Source organism: Stegostoma tigrinum, chromosome 3 (genome assembly GCF_030684315.1).
Source record: "Stegostoma tigrinum isolate sSteTig4 chromosome 3, sSteTig4.hap1, whole genome shotgun sequence".
In the NCBI taxonomy this organism is placed as follows: Eukaryota; Metazoa; Chordata; class Chondrichthyes; order Orectolobiformes; family Stegostomatidae; genus Stegostoma; species Stegostoma tigrinum.
In genome coordinates, this window is record NC_081356.1 from 52,303,007 (window position 1) to 52,324,208 (window position 21,202).

At 43.7% G+C, this 21,202-nt stretch overlaps 1 protein-coding gene across 6 annotated transcripts in view; it reads left to right on the forward strand.

Moving 5' to 3' along the window:
• The window catches only part of auh (AU RNA binding protein/enoyl-CoA hydratase), a 307,577-nt gene that overhangs the window by 244,831 nt on the left and 41,544 nt on the right, over positions 1-21,202 (forward strand). For all 6 annotated transcript variants that reach the window (XM_048527083.2, XM_048527084.2, XM_048527081.2 and 3 more), the window contains 2 exons: positions 14,265-14,452; positions 18,874-18,924. In XM_048527083.2, coding sequence (XP_048383040.1) covers positions 14,265-14,452; positions 18,874-18,924 — 239 coding nt within the window. The remainder of the gene's footprint in view (positions 1-14,264; positions 14,453-18,873; positions 18,925-21,202) is intronic.

The following is a 21,202-nucleotide window of genomic DNA, read 5'->3' on the forward strand; positions in this document are numbered from 1 at the left end:
CACTGCTGTACCTTCATCAGTGTGTTTTGTCACATCCTTAAAGAATTCAGTAAGGCTTGTGAGGTATGACCTGCCCCTCACAAAGCCATGCTGACTATTTCTAATCAAACTGTGCTTTTCCAAATAATCATAAAGTTGTTATCTCTGGTTTGTTACCCGTGCCACGTGCTAGCAAGGCAAGGAATAGGGAGAGAGAGCGGTTGAACATGTGGCTAGAGGGATGGTGCAGGAGGGTGGGATTCAGATACCTGGATAATTGGGTCTCATTCTGGGGTAGGTGGGACTGCTACAAACGGGATGGCCTACACCTGAACCAGAGGGGTACCAATATCCTGGGGGTGAGAATATGCTAACGCTGCTCTGGAGGGTTTAAACTAATTCAGCAGGGGCATGGAAACCTGAATTGTATCTCCAGTGTACAGGAGGTTGAGAGTAGTGAGGTCATGAATAAGATCAAGGTCGCAGGAGTGTACCAGCAGGCAGGAAGGTGGTTTGAAGTGTGTCTACTTCAACGCCAGGAGCATCCGGAATAAGGTGGGTGAACTTGCAGCAAAGGTTGGTACCTGGGACTTCGATGTTGTGGCCATTTCAGAGACGTAGATAGAGCAGGGACAGGAATAGTTGTTGCAGGTTCTGGGGTTTAGATGCTTCAGTAAGATCAGGGAAGGTGGTAAAAGAGGGGGAGGTGTGGCATTATTAGTCAAGGACAGTATTACGGTGGCAGAAAGGACATTTGATGAGCACTCGTCTAACTGAGGTAGTATGAGCTGAAGTCAGAAACAGGAAAGGAGACACCCTGTTGGGAGTTTTCTGTAGGCCTCTGAAAAGTTCCAGAGATGTAGAGGAAAGGATTGCAAAGGTGATTCTGGATAGGAGCGAAAGTAACAGGGTAGTTGTTATGGTGGACTTTAACTTTCCAAATATTGATGAGAAACGATATTGTTCAAGTACTTTAGATTAGATTAGATGATTAGATGCCCTACAGTGTGGAAACAGGCCCTTCGGCCCAACAAGTCCACACCGCCCTTTGAAGCATCCCATCCAGGCCCATGCCCCCATAACCCTGAACACTACGGGCAATTTAGCATGTCCAATCCACCTAGCCTGCACATCTTTGGACTGTGGGAGGAAACCGGAGCACCTGGAGGAAACCCACGCAGACACGGGGAGAATGTGCAAACTCCACACAGACAGTCGCCTGAGGTGGGAATCGAACCCGGGTCCTTGGCGCTGTGAGGCAATCAAAGAGATAGGAGAGGTGCTAAATGAATATTTTTCATCAGTATTCACACAGGAAAAAGACAAAGACAATGTTGTCGAGGAGAATACTGAGATACAGGCTATTAGACTAGATGGGATTGAGGTTCATAAGGAGGTGGTGGTAGCAATTCTGGAAAGTGTGAAAATAGATAAGTCCCCTGTTCTGGATGGGATTTATCCTAGGATTCTCTGGGATGCTAGGGAGGAGATTGCAGAGCCTTTGGCTTTGATCTTTCTGTCGTCATTGTCTACAGGAATAGTGCCAGAAGACTGGAGGATAGCAAATGTTGTCCCCTTGTTCAAGGAGGGGATCAAAGACAACCCTGGTAATTATAGACCAGTGAGCCTTACTTTGGTTGTGGGTGAAGCGTTGGAAAGGATTATAAGAGATAGGAATTATAATCATCTAGAAAGGAATAATTTGATTAGGGATATTCAACGCGGTTTTGTGAGGGGTAGGTCGTGCGATCTCTGTGTCCATGTGCATAGATCTCCAAAAATTGCCACCCAGGTTGACAGGGTTGTTAAGAAGGCATACGGTGTGTTAGGTTTTATTGGTAGAGGGATTGATTTTCGGAGCCATGAGGTCATGTTGCAACTGTACAAAACTCTGGTGCGGCCGCACTTGGAGTATTGCGTACAGTTCTGGTCGCCGCATTATGAGAAGGATGTGGGAACATTGGAAAGGGTGCAGAGGAGATTTACCAGAATGTTGCCTGGTATGGATGGAAGGTCTTATGAGGAAAGGCTGAGACTGTTTTCGTTAGCGAGAAGAAGGTTAAGAGACATCTTAATAGAGACATACAAGATGATCAGAGGATTAGATAGAGTGGACAGTGAGAGCCTTTTTCCTCAGATGGTAATGGCTAGCATGAGGGGACATAGCTTTAAATTTAGGGGTGATAGATATAGGACAGATGTCAGAGGTAGGTTCTGAACTCAGAGAGTAGTAAGGGCGTGGAATGCCCTGCCTGCAACAGTAGTAGACTCACCAAGTTTCAGGGCATTTAAATGGTCATTGGATAAACATATGGATCTCAATAGAATAGTGTAGGTTAGATGGGCTTCAGATTGGTTTTATAGGTCAGCGCAACATCGAGGGCAGAAAAACCCATACTGCTCTCTAATGTTCTACGTTCTGTGTTCTATTTGTAATGATTCAAGACAGCAGAACAGTCCCACTCGACCTGAATTGAGTAAGAGAACTCGTAGGCTGGTATCCAGGAGAGTGAACACCTTGCAAAGTCCATCTACAGCTGGTTTGGAATGCTTTCTTTGTTTAACAACATCCAAGTTAGAACCAATCAAAATAAATGTCTGGTTAAATGGTCACCCAGTTTTAATGGATGTTAGTAGTGGTGTGGCTGTATCAGTGATTGCAGACCCTGGCTGCAAACCTACACTGGGGATGCCCTATAGATGAAGGGTAAAACTTTTGCTTCTGGTCTCTTATGAAAAGCAGCTGGTTCAGTTATCATGATCAAATTGGTTGCGAAAGGTGGTGACTCAACATGTTTTGATTACAAAATAGCTGCTTAAGTGAAGTCCTAATTAACTACCCAGCGTGGGGACTATTAAAGGGCCAAGGCCATCTTGAATATTAACCAAGAAGCAATTCCAAGATTCTGTAAGGCCTAGCTGGTTCCATTTGCCTAATGTGCAAAAGTAGAGGCAGAAATCAGGAGACTGGAAAACCAAGGAATCATCAAAACATGAGATAACACGGTGTGAAGCTGGATGAACACAGCAGGCCAAACAACATCAAAGGAGCAGGAAAGCTGACGTTTCGGGTTGATAGACATTTTCTGAAGAAGGGTCTCGAACCGAATCATCAGCTTTCATCCCCTATTCCCGATTCCCAATTCCTCCGGCTCCGCCGCATCTGCTCCCAGGATGAGGCATTCCACCCGCATATCCCAGATGTCCAAGTTCTTCAAGGACCGCAACTTTCCCCCCACAGTGGTCGAGAACGCCCTTGACCGCGTCTCCCGCATTTCACGCAACACATCCCTCACACCCCGCCCCCGCCACAACTGCCCAAAGAGGATTCCCCTCGTTCTCACGTACCACCCCACCAACCTCCGGATACAACACATCGTCCTCCGACACTTCCGCCATCTACAATCCGACTCCACCACCCAAGACATTTTTCCATCCCCACCCTTGTCTGCTTTCCGGAGAGACCACTCTCTCTCCGTGACTCCCTTGTTCGCTCCACACTGCCCTCCAACCCCACCTCACCTGGCACCTTCCCCTGCAACCGCAGGAAGTGCTACACTTGCCCCCACACCTCCTCCTTCACCCCCATCCCAGGCCCCAAGATGACTTTCCATATTAAGCAGAGGTTCACCTGCACATCTGCCAATGTGGTATACTGTATCCATTGTACCCGGTGTGGCTTCCTGTACATTGGGGAAACCAAGTGGAGGCTTGGGGACTGCTTTGCAGAATACCTCCGCTCGGTTCGCAATAAACAACTGCACCTCCCAGTCGTGAACCATTTCAACTCACCCTCCCATTCTTTAGATGACATGTCCATCATGGGCCTCCTGCAGTGCCACAATGATGCCACCCGAAGGTTGCAGGAACAGCCACTCCTATTCCGCTTGGGAACCCTGCAGCCCAATGGTATCAATGTGGACTTCACAAACTTCAAAATCTCCCCTTCCCCCACTGCATCCCAAAACCAGCCCAGTTCGTCCCCTCCCCCCACTGCATCCCAAAACCAGCCCAGCCTGTCTCTGCCTCCCTAACCTGTTCTTCCTCTCACCCATCCCTTCCTCTCACCCCAAGCCGCACCTCCATTTCCTACCTACTAACCTCATCCCACCTTCTTGACCTGTCCGTCTTCCCTGGACTGACCTACCCCCTCCCTATCTCCCCACCTATACTCTCTTCTCTGCCTATCTTCTTTTCTTTCCATCTTCGGTCCGCCTCCCCCTCTCTCCCTATTTATTCCAAAACCCTCACCCTATCCCCCTCTCTGATGAAGGGTCTAGGCCTGAAACATCAGCTTTTGTGCTCCTGAGATGCTGCTTGGCCTGCTGTGTTCATCCAGCTTCGCACTTTATTATCATCAGCTTTCCTGTTCCTTTGATGTTGTTTGGCCTGCTGTGTTCATCCAGCTTTACACCGTGTTATCTCAGCCTCTCCAGCATCGGCAATTCCTACTATCTCTGTAACAATCATCAAACCAGGACATTTTGCTGAATAGGCAGCACAAGTAGTACTGAGTGTGAAGCCTGATGTGTTGGCTCGCTTTTGTGAGGTTTCAAACCAACGGTAGACGGATTTTTGCAGCTAGATAAATATCCAGTCCCTTCCATAGAGGACTGAAGTAGCTGGGATGGGGATGGAGCTGTCCTTCACAAAGGTGGGCATGAGCCATCCGTACCCACAATTGCAATTAGATGAGGATTCCCAAAGGTATGCCACAATTAATACCCATAAGAGTTTGTGCCAATAAATGTGACTGCTTTTTGCTATGTCATCAGCTAAATACCATTTTCCAGTTGATGATGGAGAACATTTTACAACATCTGCCCCCAGACTTGCCCACCGGGTTGCCATTTATCTGGATGATGTACTAATAACCAGGAAGCCTAAAAAGGACATTTAGAGAACTTGGACATCGTGTTTAAATGTTGTTTCAAGGTGGGTGTACACCTTAGGAAGGAAATATGTGTGTTCCAGGCACCCCAAGTGACCTACCTGGACTAAAGAGTTGACAGACAGATGAATCATAGATGCCCTGGATTCCACATCCGTACTGGAGCTTAGATCTTTAGTTGGGTTGGTGAATTTATAGGGGAAGTTCATTTGTAACCTAACCTCTAACCTGACAGCCTGACATCTGCTACTGATAAAGAGTCAACCTTGGAATGGCCTTGTAGCCAAGATGTAACCTTCAGAGAAGTGAAGCAGAGGTTGATGCCATCTGAGGTGTTGGCATACCACGATCCCAGGTGAGCTGTGGTGCTAACATGTGATACCTCCCATTTGATAACAGTGTAGTGTTGGCACACCAGTGGTCCAATGGGGAGGAACGCCTGATAGCATATGCTTCCCTGACTTTGGCTAATGCCAAATGAAGGTATGCCCAGATAGCGTAGGAAGGTTTGGCAGGCATCTTTGATATGAGAAGGCTCCACTAATACCTTTACAGATGTAAGTTGATAATAATAACAGATCACAAGTCCCCATTCAGGCTAATTAAAGAGGACAGGGTTGCGCCGCCCAGACGACATTGGAGTAGGGCTGGTTCACAGATGGCTCAATTGAGAGGAATGCCCACTAGTGTATGCTTCCCGGACTTTGGCTCATGCAGAGTACAAATACACCCAAATAAAGAAGGAAGGATTGGCAGTTATCTTTGGCGGAGAAAGTTCCACTGAAACGTTTAAGGACTTAAATTTGTAATGGTAGCAGACCGTAAACTGTTAGGACTGCTAAATGAGGACAGGGCTGTGCCACACATAGCTTCAGGTTGAACTCAGCAGTGAACTCTCATTCTGAGTTCATACAAATACAAGTTGGAACACCATCCAGGAGGTCAAGTGGCAAATGTGGATGTATGCCTTGAGCTGCCTGGTAGCTCAGTGGTTAGCACTGCAGCCTCATAGCGTCAGACCGGGTTCGATTCCAGCCTCGCGCAACTGTCTGTGCGGAGTTTGCACATTCTCCCTGTGTCTGCGTGGGTTTCCTCCCACAGTCCAAAGATGTGCAGGCTAGGTGGATCGGCCATACTAAATTTCCCATAGTGTTGAGGGTTATGTGGGTTATAGGGGGATGGGTCTGGGTGGGATGCTTCAAGGGGCGCTATGGATTTTTTGGACCGAAGGGCCTGTTTCCACACTGTAGGGAATCTAGTCTAATCTAATCTGCCTCTCACTGGCGGATACACCACTGGTGGTGCTGCCACTAGAAGATTCCATTCTGTTTTAAACATTCTGGACATCCTTCTGGTCACCCCTAACAATATTAGACTGTGAAAACAAAAAGATCTTGTACAAGCAAAACTAAAACAGCTAGTGGTGATGGGAAAAATAAAAAGGCCATCACAACCAGAATTGATACCTTTTTTGACCCAGAGAGACGAGATCACAGGAGAGAGACATATTAGTATGGGAGCAAGAGTGATTGTCCCAAGCAAAAGTTCCACCAGATACTGGCTGAACTCCACTTTGGTCATCCAGAGATGTCCAAAATGAAGATGTTGACAAGAAGTTATATCTAGTGGCCAGGAATAGATGTCAACATAGCTCTGTTGATGGGGCAATGCCCACAGTGCCAACAAAGGCATAAATTACTGCCAACAGCTCCCATCTGTGGGATGGCTGGCTAAACCCTAGACTTAGTTAAATGTCATATATTCCTGTCCTTTCATGGGCTTATGTTTTTAGTTACTGTGGATGCTGATTTAAAGTGGCTTGGACATGCATACAGTTCATTTGTCAAACATGGGAACAACTATTGAAAATTTGTGAGCATCTTTTGCAGCACACGGACTCCTGGAAGTGTTGGTGATACACAACAGGCCATCATTTACCAGCAAGGGATTTGAGTATTTCGTAAAGTTGAATGGCATTCAGCAAAAAGGACAGCTCCAAACCATCCATTGTCCAATGGTCTGGTGGAAACAGCAGTCCAAACTTTGAAGACAGGCTTAAAGAAACAGCCCACAGCTTCGCTTGATAACAAACTGCCCTGGTTCTTGTTTGATTGTAGGACCATCCCGTTTGCAATGACAGAGATAGCTCCAGCAGATATGCTTATGGGGTGATGATGCCACACCAGTTTAAACTTGATCTTCCCAGACCTACAGGGAGGGTGAAATGGTATCAGGAGTACCAATACCAGACACAAAACCCCTCCAAGCAAGTGAGACACTTTACTTCAGGGGATGAAGTTTGGTGTGGAAACCATCAGAATGGTTTTACATCACTGAGAGGCATAGTTGAGGCAAGGTTCTGTCCCGTGAAATACAAAGTTTGGCTAGGAGACAGGATCCTGAACAAGCACATGGATCGTGTGAAAGCTACAAGATTGCAAAAAGAGCAACACATGCCCGGACCCTAAGAACATCTGGCAAGGCTGTCAGAACCTGCATGTTTTACCCCTTAGCCTAGCGTCCGAGAAACCTCTGAGGACAAGATGCACGTGGCAAATGTCAGAGCCTTGATGCCATTACCACCTGAAGAAGAAGGTGAACTTCGGCTGAGACACTTCAGGCGCAAGAGGTAGGCTACCTGCTCCCTATATCAGAGTCAGAGGAACAAGCCCTGATGTGAAAATGCCCCAGGAGATGCTTCAGGATAAAGAATGGGCCTATGTCCCAGGAGTTAGAGGAGGTAGGTTGCTATTGATTGGAATGAGGTCAGGCAGGTGGACCTCTTATAATGGGTCTCCTGATTGGGGCTGTTAGGAATGTTGGGGTTCTGTTCATACCAGGAGCCAGCTTTGAAATACTTGGGTCATTGTCACGTACTATGCATGTGTAAATAAAGGGTAACTTGGTAATGGGATACTGGCCTTCGTGGAGTTACTTCAGGATAGATCCAGATGAATCATTTCATCTGGTGGGGAACCCAGACCAAGCGGGCACATTTTAAAATTAGAGCTAGGCATTTAACAATGAAACTCTGAAACCAAATAATGGAAATCCAGAATTTGCCTACACTGCCCTGGAACACTCAGGTGCTGGGTCAGTTGAAACTTTCAAGGCAGAGATCAATCAGGTTTTGTTAGGTAACTGTATTAAAGTAAGGGATACACATCAAATGTGTGCAGATAGAATTGAAATGCAGATCTGATTGATAAGTAGAGCAGATTTAATTGTCTCAATGATGTACACCTGTTCTGATGTTACTAAGTACAATTCATCAATCTCCTACTCAGGAGGAGAAGATTTGTTGCTATGCTGTGTGGGAAATTAGGTCACAGTATTGGCTTATGTTCTCATTAAGTGAGGAATGCGGGAACAAAGACATTGTGTTAACTTTTGCCTTTGTACAATTGTAAATTCTGAAACAATCAATTTATTTTTAAAATCCTGGTAAATGCCTCAAAGCACCTTTTTCCCCCATTAATCTGAAGTTGTTAGATGATTATTTTAATATTTTAACCTGCAAATGTATGCTTATAAATGCTTAAAATCTGCGGAATGTTATTAGATTTCTGCATACTTTAGAACTGTATTAAATTACCAAAAACAGAAAGACCCGCTTTACAGGAGACCCTGCAGTCTGGTTAAGTGTGGTGGCTAGGCGCCTGAAGCTGCTGGCCCAATTAGAGGTCTGTTAATTTTTGAAGCCGTGAAAGCACCACCAAGAGAGGTGGGCACTATGAATCTGGTCAGAGAATTCTGGAGAGTCTCAGGGCGTGGCACCTTCATACTGGAAAGTACAAATTAACATTGAAGGGGCACCTCAGGTACACCTGACCAGGGGACTTGTTGAGTTGCAGAGCCTTCGAGTCTTGATGCTCTAGTGGTCCCCTGACTGCTGCAGGGACAAAACTTCCATGAAGCTAATGGTCTCCCAGGCAGCAGGGAACCAGTTCTTTGTAGACCAAATGCTGACAGCCCTATGAAACTGCATTTTGTAGGGGCTTTAATTATGTAGATCAGCTGCCTGCCTTCTTAGAGCGGGCATATGATCTGCTCTGGAAACCTCTCCATCAGCTGGACTGAATGAACATGAGCTCCCTACTATTTCCACTCTTTCTACCTAAGCTCTGGACACCTAGGATCTTGTGAAATTCAGTCCAACATAGTCATGTGATGTGAGTATTTGCTGTTGTGGCCACACATATTGCCCATCTCTAATTGCCCTCATGATGGTGATGGCGAGCTGCTACAGTCCATGTGGTGTGGTAGATCAATACAACTGAGTGCCTTCACTTTTCTAGGCATTTCAGAGGGTGCAGTTATGAGCCAACCACATTGCTGTGAGTCTACTATTACACACAACAAAGACTGGAAAAGAAAGACAGATTTCCTTCTCTGGGGGGTGTTAGTGAACTGGAGATTTTCCATGACATTTTGTTAGTTTAATGGTCACCATTACTGACACTAGCTTTATGATCCAGAATTGTTAATCAGTTGGATTCAAATCCCACCAGCTGCTGTGAGTTCGCATCACCAATAAATTAGGTCAGACCTCTGAATTATTTAATCAACTAATATTACTGCCAGTTTACTGTCACCAGAACTAAAGGCCTGTTCCCCTCTCCACAAATGCTGCTTGATCTGATGAATACTTCCAGTTTTTGCTGTTTTTATTTCACATTTCCAGCATGCCTGCAGTATTTAATTTTTCACGTAGAACTAACTGGTTTACTGAATTAAATTTAAATCAGCTGGAATTCCTGAACAAAACTTGTAATCCTTTTTTTGAGTGAGAAGGATTTGGCTGATCTGATGAAATAGAAGAGGACTGTTTTAGAAGATTGTCAAAAAACCTAACAATTGAAGCAAGAATTTGTGCAATGGCAGTGGATTAAAGGTGTTGTTTGTTCTTTGTATTTTAGTTTGGTTTATTTAAGCTGTCTTTTCTTTGCCGCCTTCGGGAAGCTGTATGTCGCAGGCAATTTTTTGATGAGAAAATGCGATGTGTCTTCTCTGACCCATTGCAGCTATTTTTGAAGTGATACGTACTACAAATTTCATGGACACCTTTTTCCTTCATTTCGATCACTTTATTTTAATAAAATGATTGACAGTGCTTAGTAAATTGCTTAATAAAATATATTTTTGCTTTTTCCTTCTTAATAGCTCATCAGATTTTTTTCAATTAATCCTGCATTAATGCTGAACCAATTTTAATGATTTTTTGGAAAATCAATTTTATTGAACATGTATTTTTTCTGATTTTTCTTGTGGGGGGAAGGTGAGATAGATGAGGGATGTGTGAAAAACTTTAGTTCTGCCTACTTTGCCCAAGAGGTTTTATTACCCACTTTTGTGGTACCTCACCTCAGAAGCTTTAAAAAAGAGTCAATATATTCATGCTGTTTTAAAGAAAAAACAAATGTTTCTCCTTTTTCCCCAGTTACAAATCACATTGACTGTACTTAGAAATGGGAGCACGAGTGGGCCACTCAACCACACAAGTCTATCCAAACATTCAACAAAACCATGACTGATCTGCCTCCGACCTCAACTCCTTTTTCATGACAGCACATCATAGCCCTCAATTCTCTGATACTTCAGAGATCTTAAATACTTTTAAGTGATCTAGCCTCACAGCTGTCTTGGGCAGAGAATTCTCTACCAGTAGGAGAAGAAATTCTTTCGCACCTCAGATTTATTTGAGTGAACTATTATTCTGTCACTGTATCCTCTCGTTCAGGATTCTCCAGGTAATTGGTTTTTAAGAGCTGAGGCTATTGCAATAACTATTGTTATCCCTGTGTGCCTGGAATCACATGTCGGCCAGACCAGGTGAGGATGGCAGTTTCCTTCCCTAAAGGACATTAGTGAACCAGATGAGTTATTTCCCAACAATCGACAATGGATTCATAATCATCATTAGACTCTTAGTTCCAGATTTTTTAAAAATTCAAATTCCACCATCTGCCATGGTGGGATTCGAACCTGGGTCCTCAGAACATTGTCTAGGTCTCTGGATTAACAGTTCAGCGATAATACTACTAGCCCATCACCTTCCATCAAAGAAGTTGTAAGAATTAATTCCTCTGGTGTTAAATATTTAGCATAGACAAAACTAATATTCCTGTTAATTTGATCATGCAACAACTACTTTAGAAAGGAGTCATATATCTTCTTTCCGTGGGCTGGATTTAAGTCTCTGTGTTTAATTTTTGTAAGGTAATATTCTCAAGGGATATGGAGCAAAGATAGGTAAATCAAGATATGGATTGTTTAACTTTGGAAATCATAAAAGGTCAATTTTGAACTTTGATCTGTATTGACTTAACTTATCACAGCCAAAGCAATAGTGATAACCCCTACCAATATGTGATTTGTATGTCCTAATGCTTGTTAAGGACAAGACTATTTGTCAGCATATGAGGAAATATAAATAAATATTTAACAAAATTAAAGTATCTAACTCGGCATTATTTTGCAGCAAAAGAGTTTCAAAACTTTTCTGAAATGAGAATAATGCTGTTTCTCAAAAGTTGCTTCATATGTTGCCTCATGACACATTGCAACATTATCAGCTGATTCAATTTGTACAACAACATGTTGACATACTTATTTCAAAATGTAAGTTGCAGCGAAACTGGAAATTTCGTAGTTATTGACTTCAATTGAATTTCCGGTCAAGTGTTCCTATTCAAGGATAAAATAGGTCATTCGACATTAGGATTGTTTGAAGCCATCAAAATAATTCACATTTTTGTTTATTTAGAGCTTCAAAATGGAAAAAAGTTAGTTTTGACTTGGTGCGAGTGCAATAACTTGTTTCTGCCCCCAAATTACATTAGATGACTGGTATATTTTTCATCTTCAATTCTAACCTCAAGAGTGAAAGAAGAACTATTTTGTTGAATAGAGTTGAAACTATATGTCTGATGGGAAATTAGAGTTGCATAATTAAAGATGCCTGTATATATCATGCTTTTTCAATTTGTCACACTAAACTAATGGGTTAAAAAATGTTGTTGATAGTTTTGGATCAGAATTTCTGAGAAGTGCCAACCTCACACAGAAAGAAAGAGCTTACACAAGGAAAGAGCTCCACATTTCTGACAGAGATTTAAGTGCAGAGCTATAGTTACTCTCTAACAGCCCTCACAGCATAGAACAATTAGGAGAAGGCAAACCACACCTTTTTCACAACAGTTAGTAGCGGTATTCTCTGATGTTAAAGTTGATGAAAGTTGATGAGGGTCGAGCTGTGGATGTGGTGTATATGGACGTCAGTAAGGCATTTGATAAGGTTCCCCATGGTAGGCTCATTCAGAAGGTCAGGAGGAATGGGATACAGGGGAACTTAGCTGCTTGGATACAGAATTGGCTGGCCAACAGAAGACAGCGAGTGATAGTAGAAGGAAAATATTCTGCCTGGAAGTCAGTGGTGAGTGGGGTTCCACAGGGCTCTGTCCTTGGGCCTCTACTGTTTGTAATTTTTATTAATGACTTGGATGAGGGGATTGAAGGATGGGTCAGCAAGTTTGCAGACGACACAAAGGTCGGAGGTGTCGTTGACAGTATAGAGGGCTGTTGTAGGCTGCAGCGGGACATTGACAGGATGCAGAGATGGGCTGAGAGGTGGCAGATGGAGTTCAACCTGGATAAATGCGAGGTGATGCATTTTGGAAGGCCGAATTTGAAAGCTGAATACAGGATTAAGGATAGGATTCTTGGCAGTGTGGAGGAACAGAGGGATCTTGGTGTGCAGATACATAGATCCCTTAAAATGGCCACCCAAGTGGACAGGGTTGTTAAGAAATCATATGGTGTTTTGGCTTTCATTAACAGGGGCATTGAGTTTAAGAGTCGTGAGATCTTGTTGCAGCTCTATAAAACTTTGGTTAGACCGCACTTGGAATACTGCGTCCAGTTCTGGTCGCCGTATTATAGGAAAGATGTGGATGCTTTGGAGAGGGTTCAGAGGAGGTTTACCAGGATGCTGCCTGGACTGGAGGGCTTATCTTATGAAGAGAGGTTGACTGAGCTCGGTCTCTTTTCATTGGAGAAAAGGAGGAGGAGAGGGGACCTAATTGAGGTATACAAGATAATGAGAAGCATAGATAGAGTTGATAGCCAGAGACTATTTCCCAGGGCAGAAATGGCTAGCACGAGGGGTCATAGTTTTAAGCTGGTTGGTGGAAAGTATAGAGGGAATGTCAGAGGCGGGTTCTTTACACAGAGTTGTGAGAGCATGGAATGCGTTGCCAGCAGCAGTTGTGGAAGCAAGGTCATTGGGGTCATTTAAGAGACTGCTGGACATGCATATGGTCACAGAAATTTGAGGATGCGTACATGAGGATCAATGGTCGGCACAACATTGTGGGCTGAAGGGCCTGTTCTGTGCTGTACTGTTCTATGTTCTATGTTCTATGTTAATATCTAGCGTCACAGGCAGCCAGTTTGACTCCTCCTGTGAAGGAGTAAGTATGTAATTTTGAACATGTAGGCATAGGGTGACAGGTGGATAGGGTACCAAGAAGGTACGGTGTCAGTGAGCAAGATCATAGATCATATGGACATTGATCATATGGAGCCAATAAGTGTTGGATTGTGTAGCGTAGATTGGAATGGGTGGGAGATGTTAGGTCCTGCCATGAGGAAGTTTCCAGTTGAGACAGGAGGGTTGTCAGGTCCCTGGGGAGGGCAGATGCACAGCTGTCTGAGTCAGGACGGGGTCTTTCACCTGGTAATGGGAGAAAGAAGTTTGGGCCCAACACTTGGGGGAAGGTGGCATATACCGAGGGTGCGTGGGGCATACTGAATGCTAGGAAGAGAGGTCTGGGTCATGTCAGGTGATTGGTGTGGGATTGCAGGGCATTAGTTTAACATTCATTCAAAATGTCACTCTGGCATTTAATGTGGTCTGTCTCTCTCTGTTGAAGGCATTTTGGCAGTATCATTTAAAAAATCAGTGCATTTTAGAGGAGCACCATACTAAAATTGAGTTTGACTTAAAACTGAAAGAAGATAATCCAGTCCAGGAGAGCACATATGGTTTTTGGCATGTATATGTTTTTTCATAAATAGAAGTTTACTCTACACAAAAAGAACTTGCCTGTAGACTTTTCTTCCTCTTAAAACAAAATGATGATAATCATGTATAACAGGTTAGCATAAATCACTGAAGTTTGAAATAAATTATTTTGTTTTCTAATCCTTGACTTTTCATTTAAGTGTATTTACTTCTCAGTCTTGCTTTTAAGTTGCAATATGGGATGTGTTTATTATCTTCTGAGAGAATGGAACTGGCAGTACCTTGCCTTATCTTTAAGTGTTGTTGAAGTGCAAAAATTTGTTCCTGATCAAAGTTTGCTGAACCAGTTTTGTTCTGTTTTCAAATTAGGTGGCACACAGCGTCTTCCTCGTACTATAGGAGTATCCTTGGCAAAGGAGCTTATTTTTTCTGGACGAGTGCTTGATGGTACTGAAGCCAAAGTAATTGGTCTGGTTAATCATGTTGTAGGACAGAATGAAGCAGGAGATGCAGCCTATCACAGGGCATTATCTCTTGCAAGAGAATTCATACCTCAGGTACATCAAACATAATCTTAACGTTTAGTTTCAGTAATTATTTTTAGAAGAATTTTCAGTTTTAATAATTTTATATGTGTATAATGTGGCTTGGAAAATGTATATCTCTTATCAAGATATCCACAATACCTTTGTGTTTGTACAAGCTGTGCCAATATTAATTGAATACAGGCTCATCTCATACATGACAGCTCATTGGCTCACTCTAACTTAAATGTGTCATAATAATAAAATCTCATCACTGAATAAGAAGATCATGGGTTCAAGCTGTATTTTATGATTTGACCGACATCTGTCAGACACTCTTGTGTTGAACATATTATCTTTCAAGTGAGATGTTACATGAAGAACATTCCGCCTGTTCAGGTAAATGCACAATTCTTCGTATTCCTCAACCAAAAAAAAATCAAAATGATCATTTATCTAATTGCTAGTTGTGGGAATTGCTGCAGACAACGTGGTGCCACATTTGCCTATAACAAACAGTTTGTACATTTTCAGCAATAATTGATTAGTTTTGGAACATTTGAAGTGTGTGAATAGTGCTAAAGAGATGGAAGATAAAAGAATTTAAACTGTGACTCCATTGCACCCACCCCAACCAGTATCCCATTCATAGATGGGTAAGGTATGAAAAATTACATACACAGGATTTGTTTCATTGTGACCATGCCTACCATTTTTGTATACCAGCAGATATTGGAGCATCAGAGTGTTTCACTTTAGGGAGGTGAAACACCTGCATTGCCTTGTACTTACAGAACAGAAATAAATTATTTCTGTCAACTAGTCCATGCTGATGCTAATGCTGTACATTCCCTCCAATTCCATTCACCCTCATCTATTCCATTGTTCCTCATTTATTTATCTAATCTCCTGAGAAATGCATCTTCTCCAGTTGCCTCAACTGCTCCTTCTTGTAATAAGTTCCACTCTCTAACTGCATTTTTTGGGCAAAATGAGTCTCCTAAGTCCACAATTGGAATTCTTAGTGGCTATTTATTATTAATGATTCCCAGCCCTGGACTTATATACCAGTGGAAATATTTTTTCTAACAAGACCAATTGCATCTCTCTTGAGTACCAAAATCAGTAATGGCTCTACATTTGCAATACCGTGTGATGGGGTGATTACTCAGAGTTGCCATCTTTCAAATAAGACATTAAACTGAGGCCATATTTGCCTACTGGACCAATTCCTATTGTAGTATTTGGAAGAAAATTAGACAAATTATTTCTGGTATATTGGTACCTGTTTATATGCAGTTAGTGTCACAAAAGCACATTTTCCAGTCATTATCCCATTTCTGTTTGTGGAAATCTGCTGCATACAAATTTATTGCTGTGTTCTACATTACAATGATGAATACACTCTACAGATTGAGATGTATAGTGGTCTTGAAAAATGTTACAAGCATGCAATCTTCCACATTTTTTTGTTATAGGTATAGTCTCCCAATCTGCTATTATGGCATAATTCCTGTAAACCATTTTTAGAACCTTTTCCAGTACCTCAAATCCTTTTTATATTATAGTGCCTGGAATGGTTTATGGCCCTCTTAAGTGTGATCTAACTAAGGTTATATCAAAGTTTAAGACAATTTTTCTGGTTTTCCATTCTCCCCTTCTAGAAATGAATCTTTTGCTTATTTTTAAAATGGCATGTTAACATGCATTGCAACTGTTAGTAATTTGTGCACCTACTTGCCCTCTTCTCTGCAGCCCTATTTAAACATCTATTTCCCAGGGAGTAGGTAACCTCTTATTCCTTTTGCAAAAGTCTGCCACTTGCCCATTTATCTATTGTAGAGTTCCATTCCTGATTACCTATCCATTCTGAATAGTTATCAATTTTTTTTGTCACAGCACTCCTCTGCATTAACACAATTGGTCAATTTAATGTCATGCATAGATATTGTAAATGTACTTCTGATTTCCATTTATGTAAACGGCGAGTGACAGCGGTCCCAAGACCAATCCTTGTGGAACACACTTCCCACCTTTGACCCATCTGACTAACTATCTTTAATCCCTACAGACTGTTCCTTTTTTCATCACCAGCATGTTCTCCATTCTGCTTCTTTTCCTCTGGCCCCACTTTTCAGATCCTAGTTATTGAATCTTAGTAAATGAATATTAAATAATAATCCTATAGTTGAAATAGAAACCAGATTTAAAATTTATTGCAAGTTTTTTTTTCCCAGGAATCAGGAAATTTGACAGATGGAGGAGAGGACCTGCGAGCTCCACAGTGTGTTCTTTCAGTACGCTTAGTAGATGGAAATTCACTGGCCATCAAGGAAGCCTTTAACTTTTCTTCCTTTTGATCCTCCAAAGCAGCTCCGATGCCCCAGACCCTCTTCAACCATCTGATTGTGAGGGACCACACCCAAGACCCCAGCAATAACCATTTGCCACTGCAGGTCTCTTGTGACCACTGGCTAAGCTCTTTGTTCATTGAACAGAAAATGGTGCTACAACGTGTTAATGAGGTCCTAGCATTAATTTTGGGAGGTTCTCCGTATCCCAGGCTTTACCAGTTTTGGCCTCGCTTGCGGCCTTTTCATCTGCTTGTAATTATGGGGTTGGCTTTGTGACCACATGGTGAAATTTAAGACCTTTCTGAAAACTGATTTGTTTTATTAAACCACTAGTAATTGTTATAAAATCTCCTTGCTTGCCCTGTGCCAGTTGTTGTTCAATTGCACTGTTGTGAAATATGTTGGGAAATTTCCCTAAATTAGAGGATGCTGTATAAACATAAGTTCTTACTTTTGAGAGATAGTAAGATTTGTTGATGCTGGAGTCAGAGATAACACAGTGTGGAGCCGGAGGAATACAGCAGGCCAGGCAGCATCAGAGGAGCAGGAAAGTTGACGCTTTGGATTGAGACCCTTCTACAGAATTGGGGGAGGGGGAAGGAAGCTCAGAAATAAATAGAGAGAGGAGGGGTGGGGCTGGGGAAGGTAGGTGGGATAATGATAAGTCAGTGCAGATAGGCAGTGGTGGGGATTGGTCAGTGAGTACAGAGGAGCGGATCGTGGGAGAGAAGACGGACAGGTTGTGCCAGGTCAAGGAGGCAGGGATGAGAGGGAGGGTTGATCTTGGGATGAGGTTGGGGTGGGAAGATTTTGAAACTGGTAAAGTCTACATTTAGGCCATTAGGCTGTAGGCTCCCAAGGCAGAATATGAGGTGCTGCTCCTCCAGTTTCCGGGTGACATCATTGTCACTGGAGGAGGCCCAAGATGGACATGTCGCCAGGAAGTGGGAGGAGGAGTTCAAGTGGTTTATGACTGGAAGGTGTTGTTGCTTATCACAAACAGAGTGCAGGTGCTCTACAAAGTGGTCTCCGAGTCTATGCTTGGTCTCACCAACGTAGAGGAGGCCACATCAAGAGCGGCAGATGCGGTAGGCCACATTGACGGATATGCAGATGAACCTCTGTCTGATGTGAAAGGTTTATTTGATGCCCTGGATGGAGGTGAGGGAGGGAGGTGTAGGGACAGGTGTAGCACCACCTTGCAGTTGCAGGGAAAGGTGCGGAGGGTTGTGGGGCTAGTGGGAAGTGTGGAGTGGACGAGGGAGTTGCGGAAAGAGTGGTACCTACAAAAGGCTGATAGGGGTGGGGAGGGAAATATGCTATCAGTTGTGGGATCAGATGGCAATTGGGGAAGTGGTGGAGAATGATACATTGAATCCAGAGGTTAGTGGGGTGATATGTGAGGTCAAGGGGGATTCTGCCTTTGTTGTTTGTTCAGGGGTGGAGGTGTGAGAGCAGAGGTACATGAAATGCAAATGATGCAGTGGAGAGCTTGAAATAAGAGGACATCTGGGATGTTTTGGAGTGGAATGCCCCATCTTGGGAGCAGATGTGGTAGAGGTGGAGGAATTGGGAGTAGGAGATTACATTCTTGCAGGAAGGTGGGTGAGAGGAGGTATAGTGTAGATGGCTGAGGGAGTTGGTGGGCTTGAAATCAATGTCAGTTTCAAAATGGCCGCCAGAAATGGAGACAGAGAGGCTCAGGAAGGAGGAGGAGGTATCAGAGATGGTCCAGGTGAAATTGAGGTTGGGGTGAAAGGTGTTGGTAGATTTGATGAACTGATCAAGCTCCTCGTGGGAGCACAAGACGGCGCTGATACAGTCATTGATGTAGCAGAGGAAGAGGTGGGGTATAGTGCCAGTATATTGTTGACATGCTTCTTGGTAGTTCACACCTTGAATTTCCCTTTTGCTTGAGATGTATTTCAACAGTCATGGTTTCTTATTTTTATTTGGTGCAATGTATTAATTACTTTGTGCTGAGTGTTAAAACATTTCTTATGTATAATGTATTCCATTATTTGTTGATCATGGAATACCATCAATTTGCTCCAAGATTCTTGAGTTCGTAAACCTGAGCCATTATTTCTTTCTTACTAGGGTCCGATTGCAGTGAGATTAGCAAAACTAGCCATCAACCAAGGGATAGAGGTAAATGTTGTTTTACTTTGTTTGTCTATCACATATGTTATCTGCTTTTCTGTTGGTGCTATTAAACAAAAGACATTACTTAGAATTGATTCTTGCCACACTGTCAGTGTTTTACCTTTAATACTTAGAGCTAGATTTATCAATTAGTTGGTAACTTGTTACTTCTGGTGGTGCAACTTGTCATTTATCTTGTATAATGGACCAATGATGTTAGAGGTTTGTTTCCAAATTCAGTCTGATGCAAGTTAACTTCCGTAATGGTGTGATGTTATACCCGATTCACAAAGTGCATTATTTCATCCACATAACATTTTTATTAAAGGACAATGCTGTTCAGAAAACAGAAAACAATAAAAGAACTAATACTTGGAAGACGGTCCTTGTTGCTACCTCAGGATCTGATCCTTGCACACCACTATGTATAACCAAGGATATACTCAGTAGCACAATCAACTGGAGTAGACTTTCATGATTCACAAGTATGTTACACTGGCCCAATAAATCTGGGTGATTGTGTCAATGAGTTGCAGAGAAAAAGAACAGAAGAAAGAGAATGAGATAGTAGGAACTGCCGATGCTGGAAATTCTGAAAGAACAAGGTGTAGAGCTGGATGAACACAGCAGGCCCAGCAGCATCGGAGGAGCAGGAAAGCTGATGTTTCGGGTCTGGACCCTTCTTTAGAAATGGGGGAGGGGAAGGGGATTCTGAAATAAATAGAGAGAGGGAGGGAGAGGCAGATGGAAGTTAGATAAAGGAGCAGATAGGTGAAGAGGAGACGGACAGGTCAAGGAGGCGGGGATGGAGCCAGGAAAGGTGAGTGCAGGTGGGGAGTCAGGATGGGGATTGGTCAGACAAAGGAAGACAGACAGGTCAAGGAGCTAGGGATGAGGCTGGTCGGTAGGAGGTGGGGGTGGGGGTTGAAGTGGGAGGAGTGGATTGGTGAGAGAAAAGACAGATAGGTCAGGGAGGCGGGGATGAGCTGGGCTGGTTTTGGGATGAGGTTGGGGGCGGGGAGATTTGAAACTTGTGAAGTCCACATTTATACCATTGGGCTGCAGGGTTCCCAAGTGAAATATGAGGTGCTGTTCCTGCAGCCTTCAGGTGGCATTGTTGTGGCACTGGAGGAGGCCCAGGATGGACATGTCGTCCAAGGGGTGGGAGGGGGGCATGAAGTGGTTTGCGACTGGGAGGTGCACTTGTTTATCGCGAATCGAGTGTAGGTGTTGCACAAAGCAGTTTCCAAGCCTCCGCTTGGTTTCCCCGATGTAGCGGAGGCCACATCGGGATCAGCGGATACAGTATAGCACAGGTGAACATCTGTTTAATGGGGATGGTTTTCTTGGGGCCTGGGAAGTGAGTGAGGAGAGAGATGTAGGGGCAGGTATAGCACTTCCTGCGGTTGCAGGGAAAAGTGGCGGGGTGTTGGGGCTGGAGCGGAGTGTGGAATGGACAAGGGAGTCACGGAGAGAGCGGTCCCTCCGGAAGGCAGATAAGAGTGGGGAGGGAAAAATGTCTTTGGCAGTGGGGTCAGATTGCAGGTGGCGGAAGTGGCAGAGGATGATGCATTGAATCCAGAGGTTGGTGGGGTGGTATGTTAAGATGAGGGGGATTCTGTTTTTGTTGTTATTGCAAGGAGGGGATGTGAGGGATGAATTACGGGAAACGTGAGAGATGCGGTCGAGGGTGTTTTCGACCACTGTGGAGGGAAACTTTAAAAACGAGGACATCTGGGATGTCTGGGAGTGGAATGCCTCATCTTGGGAACAGATGCGGCGAATGCGAAGGAATTGGGAATAGGGGATGGCATTCTTGCAGGAACTTGGGTGAGAGGAGGTGTATTCTGGGTAGCTGTGGGAGGCGGTAAGCTTGAAATAGATATTGGTTTCCAGGTTGCTGCCAGAGACAGAAACAGAAAGATCCAGGAAGGAGAACAAGGTATCGGAGATGGTCCAGGTGAACTTAAGGTTGGGGTAGAACGTGTTAGTGAAGTGGATGAGCTGTTCGCTCTCCTGGTGCGAGGATAAGGTGGCACTGATACAGTCAGCGATATGAAAAGGAAAAGATGGGGGATGGGGCTAGTGTAGCTTCAGAAGAGGGATTGCTCCACGAATCCTACAAAGAGACAGGCATAGCTTGAGTCCATGCGGGTACCCATGGCCACTCCCTTTGTCGGTAGAAAGAGGGAGGAATTGAAGGAGAAGTTGTTTTTATCCTTTATCATCATTATCCCCCTCCATCCTAACATCAACAAATACTGCTCACGCTTGATTAACATCT